This window comes from Oryzias latipes, chromosome 14 (genome assembly GCF_053564925.1).
Source record: "Oryzias latipes strain Hd-rR chromosome 14, Olatipes_Hd-rR_3.1".
Taxonomy (NCBI): Eukaryota; Metazoa; Chordata; class Actinopteri; order Beloniformes; family Adrianichthyidae; genus Oryzias; species Oryzias latipes.
In genome coordinates this window covers 6,678,944-6,686,038 of record NC_136250.1, presented here as the reverse complement: position 1 = coordinate 6,686,038, position 7,095 = coordinate 6,678,944, and the positions used below count along the sequence as shown (strand labels likewise).

Genomic DNA, 7,095 nt, shown 5'->3' with positions numbered 1-7,095 from the left:
TATTTGTTTGGGTGCATGTTGTTATTGCCCCCAGCTTGCTGTTTTAAGGAGAAGAACAAATTTTTCCTTTGTTTCCAATTTCGTTTGTGATAAAAACTAAAATTTGTCTGGGGAAAATAAAGTTGATTACCCTATGTGTTTAAGCACTACACTGCCATAAATATAGTGGTATATGTGATGTTTAACCCTTGTGCTTGTTATGGTGCCTGTCAGTCTCCTCCCCCTCCCCCTCCTGCTCTGCACCTGACTCCACCAGCTGGGACCTATTCACCTAATCACCTGCTTCAGCTCTTAAGGAGACTCAGCCTCAGTATTCGACGCCAGTTCGTTGCCCCTTATGGTGACTACACCTGGTCTCAGTCTCAGTCTCAGTTCACGTGTTCAAGTCTTGCCTCTTTTCTAACTGATCTTTCCCTGCCTCAGGATTCCAGCCTTCAATTGTCTCCTGTGTGGAAGTCAGTCCGAGCCCTCCAGAAGCCCTGTGAAAACTTCAAGCTCAGTAAAGCCGCTCTACTACCTCCAGCCACGCCACAAGCCACTGTCCTCGCCAGCTTCTTACCAAGCCATCACCATCTCTCCTGGAAAGAAAATAAAATCTCTTCCTTAACTCTCACCTACCATTGTCCTCATTCTGGGTTACAGCATCTGGGTCTGTCCATCCTACAAGTCATGACAGTGCTATCCTATGGGGTCAAGATGACCATTAACGTGTTCTCCCTACCAAGACAAAGGTGGATAAAGGTGGAAAGACTTCATGTAATCCGTGGAAACCAGTGAAGATCACAAATCAAAGAAGAAAAAAGTTCAGCGCTCTGTCTTGTGGGGTCTAAATGACCCCACTCCCAATGTTAAAGTGCCTTTTTCCACCTTTATCCACCTTTGTAACGGTAGGGATAACACGTCAATGTTAAGGGGGGGGGGGGGGTCATAGGATAGCACAAGGGTTAAAGGGGAGTGCAGGTGTGTCTTGCAGGCTATATCTAGCAAGAGACGGTTGTGGCAAAGCCATAAGGAACTTATATTATAGTAAAGTTAAAATAAAGCAGTTTTCTTTTATAAAAAATGATTATTTACCAAAAGTCTTTAGTACTTGATAACTTGTTGGAAATCATATTTTATAGTTTTAGCTGTGGTCTTTACATGTCAGTATGTTGCCAGTTTATTTCAATGCCTTCCAAAGACCTGGAATTGGCTTCATAAATAAAAAGAAATACCTTTTAAAAAAGAATATTGTTTTGATTTTTTTTTTTTTTTTTACTATACATGTTAACTTTTCTTTGTCATAAAACTGAAAAGGATTTCCGACTCAACAACCTAAAGTAAAATTTAGTAGGTGATCCATTTTACATGTGTATGTGAGCCGTGTTAACTAAAAATCTGGTGGGTTTTCTGTTTTCTTGCAAATACAATTAGATGATTCTAGCTCATTAGGTAAGTTGGTTTTACTAAGTGCTGCAAAGTGTGTCCATCAAACCAGTCACTCAGAACTAAACTGTCACGCGTTTTATGCTGACCGGCCACTTAAATCCTGGCTCATCTGTCTGCAAACATGAACAGCAGGCGTGTCTAAGGGATGCTGGGAATATTAATAAAGCCTGCTTTCAGTTGAGGCATAAAAGGTTGTTTTTGTAGCTGCAGTACAGTTCTTCTACATTCACCTTCAGTCAGAACTTTGGTTCTTTGGGTAAGTGTTTGTCTTCATCTCCGTTGGGAATAAGACTTTGTCTTAAACATATTTATTTTATTACGTATCTTAATGTTATATTTACAGCTCTCCGCTTCTTTATGACTTCATGAGTCAATGCCTGATTTAAAGACTTGTTCTGCATTTCATTTTAACAAAACAATTATTTTCTCCTTAAAGTATTTGTGTCCAGCTCTTCTCCATTATGGCAACTCTGTGGATACACACTGCTTCACTGCTGATTTTACTGGTGATGTCCTTTCCAACCACACAAGCCACCACTTTGCAGCATCTCTGTGGGAGTCACCTGGTTGAAGCCCTTTACATCGTCTGTGGAGATAACGGCTTTTTCTACAACCCTCAGAGTGCTGCTGGAAGCCCAGTCCAGAGTGAGAACATCATTAGCAGAACAAAAAGTCACCATCATTGCAGTGCATGTTTTTGCTTTACTGCTAGATTTATTACAAGCCTTGTGTGTTCCCTTTTGCCTCTAACCCTCTTGTTATTTTTGCCTCCTTCCAAACACAGGCAGAGCATTATCAGCGGGGGGTGAAACCGAGGGTGCACCCTTTAAGGAGCAGATGAAGGCGATAGCAAAACGAAACATTCTGGAGCGCTGCTGTTACATGCCCTGCACCATCTATGACCTGGCGAGCTTTTGCTCCTGAGGAGCCGGCCCAAAAACCTGCACTTGGACCAATCGCTGTTTGATTAGCTTATAGAGCAGTATTAAATTAGCTATTGAAGTGTCAGCCACAGTTGTGTTCTTATTGTCAGCAATCCATTTTTAAATAATGTGCTGATAAATTATTGAAAATATTGAAATAAATAATGAAAAATAAAGTTTTCCGCGCTTGAATGGGGAAGTCCTTTTAAATGACTGCATTTGAAACTTTTCACATAACTTTCTTAACTACAAATGTCCCGATAGCTCAGCTCAATAACAATTTAGTCAGCGAAAGGACATTAAACTCTAAAGTTCTGGAAGAGTTTCCACTTATCTGTGCAGAAAAATTAAGCCTTAATCATAAACAATAAATAAGTGCCATGTACCAATTTAGTTAGAATGATTTAGATCAATTTAGTAAAATAAAAATACATTTTATATTTATAGGATGCAAAATACACTAATGGAAGCAGTTATGTAAGCAGGGGGAAATAATGAATTTGGCTTGGTGTCAAATTTATTCAGTTTTAATTTTTGCATTAAAGCTTCACAAAACGTGTATATCTCTGCAGTAATTGCTCATAATGATGACAGAAAAATAGAAACCAATATCACTAAGGAGGTTAACTTTATAGTCCCTCAGCATTTTACTATATATATATATATATATATATATATATATATATATATATATATATATATATATATATATATATATATATATATATATATATAAAATTTATTTTATTTTATTTTATTTACCACAATGGTTGGAATTATGTTGACGTTAATATACTTGTTCTGTTTTTAACCATCTGTCAAAATGTCAATTATGGGTCCCCAAGCATCTTTGGACTAAGTGTGTGAGTGTGCCCGATAAATTTTGCAGAGATCAGCACTCCCCCCTGCTGGCTGGTCTGCATATCTCCTAGAAGTAAATATGCTCTTTGAAGTTTCCCCACCCTCATAAGTGCACCAAAAAAAGAAAAATTATATAAAAGGTTTTTTTTTTTTGTCACAAGACCATTTTAAACATGTTTAAAAACTGTAAATAATAAGTTAGATAAAAATCAAAAATGTTGCAACATGTCATGTCATCAGGTCAGGAACCTCTGTTATGCTCATGTGTGGAAACCTCTTATATTTAAAGCTAAACTTTATTTTAGCTTTTTTTTCTTTTCTTAATTTTTTTTAAATTCTGGATACACAGAGGAGAAAATAAAACAATTCAACATAAGTTAAAAACATGAGTAGAAAGAAAAAGAAGGTTAAAGTGGGGATGGGGTTGGGTTCCAGATAACAGAAAAACAAAACTAGTGGATAAAAAGGAGAGAACCAAATAGACAATAAAGGTTGATATAGGTTCATCCTTGTCAATGTCATGAACAAATGTTCTGAGCGGGGCTGGATATACACATGCCACACACATGCAGGAGATTCTTGTGTTACAGGATTTATCTGCTGTGTTTGGTAAAGTAGACCAGAAGATTGTACTGACCTGTCTTATAGCATGGTGGGGGATCGGTGGTATCATATCTGGCACACAGATGTGAGAGTGTGAGCTTCTCTGGATTTACACAGCTCCTCTTGTCTTGAGGAGTTCCACAAGGCTCAATTTTAGGGACTTTTTTTTTCATTGCATTTTTCTTACACTGGACTCTATCATGACGAAACACAGCGTTTCCATTCATTGTTATTCTGATGACAGTCAGATGTGTATGTGTCCCCTTCAAGAAGAAACTACTACTGTTTACATGACATCAAAGACTGAGTGTCCCGCAGCTTTTTGAATTTTGATGACCAGAAACAGTAGTGATGGTGTTTAGACCAAGTGGCTCATGTGACCCCTCTAGATTGGATTTGGGTCCTGTATGGTAACCCTCGTGCTATCCTAGGCACTTTAACGTTGGGAATTGGGTCATTTAGACCCACTAGACAGTGCTCTGAACCTTTTTTCTTCAATGATTTGTGATCTTCACTGGTGTCCATGGATTACATGAAATCTTTCCACCTTTATCCACCTTTGTCATGGTAGGGAGAACACGTCAAAGTAAGGGTGGGGTCATCTAAGATACCACAATCAGGGGTGTTAGACTCCTGGTGTTTAGGGTTGGCGTCCTGCTGTTTTTTTAAAAACCCGGCTCTACTTACCACTGTGTTTTGTGTGTTTCTGTGTGAGGATTTGATTTTTTATGAACTTATAGGTGTAATTAAACAAGTAAAAGTGTTTTTTTATTGTCACTTCCTGGTTGTGCCCATTACAAGAAAACAATCTGATGTGCTACATAGGTCAGGCAGATCCACAATATCCCAATTCCCAGGGTGAAGCCTTGGCCAACACCCCATCCCAATGATTTTAACTTGAATGCTATAACTCTAGAGAGTCTGGTGAAAAAGAAAATGGCACCAAATCGTTACTTTTTTCCACCAGACACCGTGTCTCCACATTGTCATTTTCTGTTGGGAGCCTTATCGTATGAAACCTGGAATTGTGTTTCAGCTTTAGCCGCATGCACACATTTCTGCCCCTTAATGTATTGCTATACATACATTTACCCTGCTTCCCTGCCTTTGCGCTGTCATCATCAGTGTTAAAAAAAAAGGACAACTTCCAGCTTTCCCTGTAAATCTGTCATTCATTTATCTATCTAGCCATCATCCCTAAGGGTCATGCTGGTCTTAAATCATTTAATCAGTTGCTCAGCTGATTGCTCAACCACTTAAGTTTATTTTTGCCTTATTCTACACAGTATGACAGAACATATGTATCAGGTAATTTTGCCGCAGAAACACAAGCCAGTCCTCCTGACATCAAAAACCTTGTGCACCGCAGCAGAATACCAATAGTGCATACCGACAGGTGTATAAAATGCTGTGCAGAGTTGACCTATATAAGCAAAAATTCTTCATTTGTTGCCACATAGGAATGCCTGTTAATAATTCTGACTGAGATTGTCATAGTAATTTTACTTCTGGTCTGCTAAAGCAGAAGATCCTGTAATCCATTTTTCAACAGCAAAATCCTGCAGTAAATGTTGATACATTAAAGCTGCTTTGATATTCATTACAGCCTTTTTTTGATAGATAGAAAAAGGTAGACTAAAAAGACCAATACCCGCTTTCTGAAGTGATTACATTCTGTTCAGGTCCTGTTGCAGAGAGAAGGAGGAAGATCAAGCTTCGGCCACAGAATATGAATTTTACATCTGCAATGCAGCCAGGAGGTACTTTCTTGTAACAGTCTGTCTTAGTCCTGGATGGATAATATTATCAGCTGTGTTTGCATATCATGATATGTATAAATTACTGCTCCTGCCATAGTCATGTTTCATTTCTAATGCAGACAAATTGCATGTCTGAGGTCATATAATTTTGTCCACCTTTTCCGACAAGTCCCTTACATTAAGTCCATGTGTTTGATTTAAAATAATTAAAGGTTGACAACTAAAAAAATAAAAAATGGATAAATTGCATATCTAAAACTAATTACTCTTAACTGTCATATTAATCATTGAACATTTAATTTTTGGTTTGTTCTGAAGACAGATTAATACCACTGAAAGATCCACTGATATTAGGGGTGTAATTATTTATTATAAGAACAATTCAATTCAATATTTGTGGTTGCTGATTTGATTCACTTTGGATTTTGGTTCATTTTGAACGAAACGATTCACTGACCTATCGATCCGGGACACCTTTAGCCAAAAATTCAACCATGGTGACTCAGAGATAAATACCTGGTTACTGAACAGTGCAGGTGAAGTTTTCTAGATTCCTTTTATTCATTGCAAAATGATCAAGTGTAAATAAAATATTTGTTAAAAAAAACAAGTAAACAAGAATGAATGGCAATTCCATTTACATTTTAGTTTTATAAAGTTCCACCCACTGTTGTTTTTCCACGTCAAAACAACCCCAAGAGAGCATTTTGGACCATATACTACACTGTATGGTCACATGTCTTGGCTAATTTTAATGTGTCCACACATTGGAGTGGAATGATGGCTTGATAATTTTTTTGCTGTCAACACGTGTGTTGTCCGCTGTAATGGTACTTGGTAAATTTTATGTTATAGTAAAATAAACCTAGCATGTCTTGTTCCAAAAGGATTTTTCCCACTTTTATTATTTTTGAATGGTATAGATCAATTTTATTCCATGTGGTTGTGTTGTAGGAATAGAAATGAATGAATTAATTAATTGTATAATCAATTAGAATTAATCGACGATGCAATCAATATCGATTAATATCACCCATACCTGATATATTAGCATAGCATTACTAATCTGTGCATATGTTATCAATTAGTGATTATTAATAAGAATTTACAAAGTCAATTACAAAAAAACAAAATGTAATCGCTTTTTGCAGCATAAAATTAGAGTGAAAGAAATACTTTGGCGTTGTTCCACTTTCGTTCTTTAAGGTGGAATTTAGAGTCATATAGGTCGCTAAAAAATTGAAACAATAAAACTGAATAAAAGGCATAAAATGTACCCGGACTCGGTTTGTAAGGACAGGGAAACCTACACAATATTCTATGCACCTTTCCAATAAACAACTTGCACACCATAGCTGTTAAGCTTGTTGAAAATCTGGCTTTGGAATGCAAAACATCAGATTTCATTAACGCACAAATTGAATCAAGCTGGTATCAACAACACAAATTCAATCAACACTGACAGGCTTTGAGAAAATGTAAACAGACTTCTTTTCACAACAGAATGCATCTGCAGGAAA

General features: G+C 37.1%; 1 protein-coding gene and 1 long non-coding RNA gene across 2 annotated transcripts; both read left to right on the top strand.

Moving 5' to 3' along the window:
* Positions 1-200: 200 nt before the first annotated feature.
* Positions 201-613, top strand: LOC110013434 (uncharacterized). The gene is made up of 2 exons (XR_002288550.3): positions 201-340; positions 424-613. It is a non-coding gene; the product is annotated as an uncharacterized LOC110013434 (long non-coding RNA).
* Positions 614-1,544: 931 nt separating this feature from the next.
* LOC144983787 (insulin-like) lies at positions 1,545-2,439 on the top strand. The gene is made up of 3 exons (XM_078931108.1): positions 1,545-1,684; positions 1,865-2,073; positions 2,213-2,439. The coding sequence occupies exons 2-3, from the start codon at positions 1,890-1,892 to the stop codon at positions 2,350-2,352; spliced, it is 324 nt and encodes a 107-aa protein (XP_078787234.1). The 5' UTR covers positions 1,545-1,684; positions 1,865-1,889; the 3' UTR covers positions 2,353-2,439.
* Positions 2,440-7,095: the final 4,656 nt, after the last annotated feature.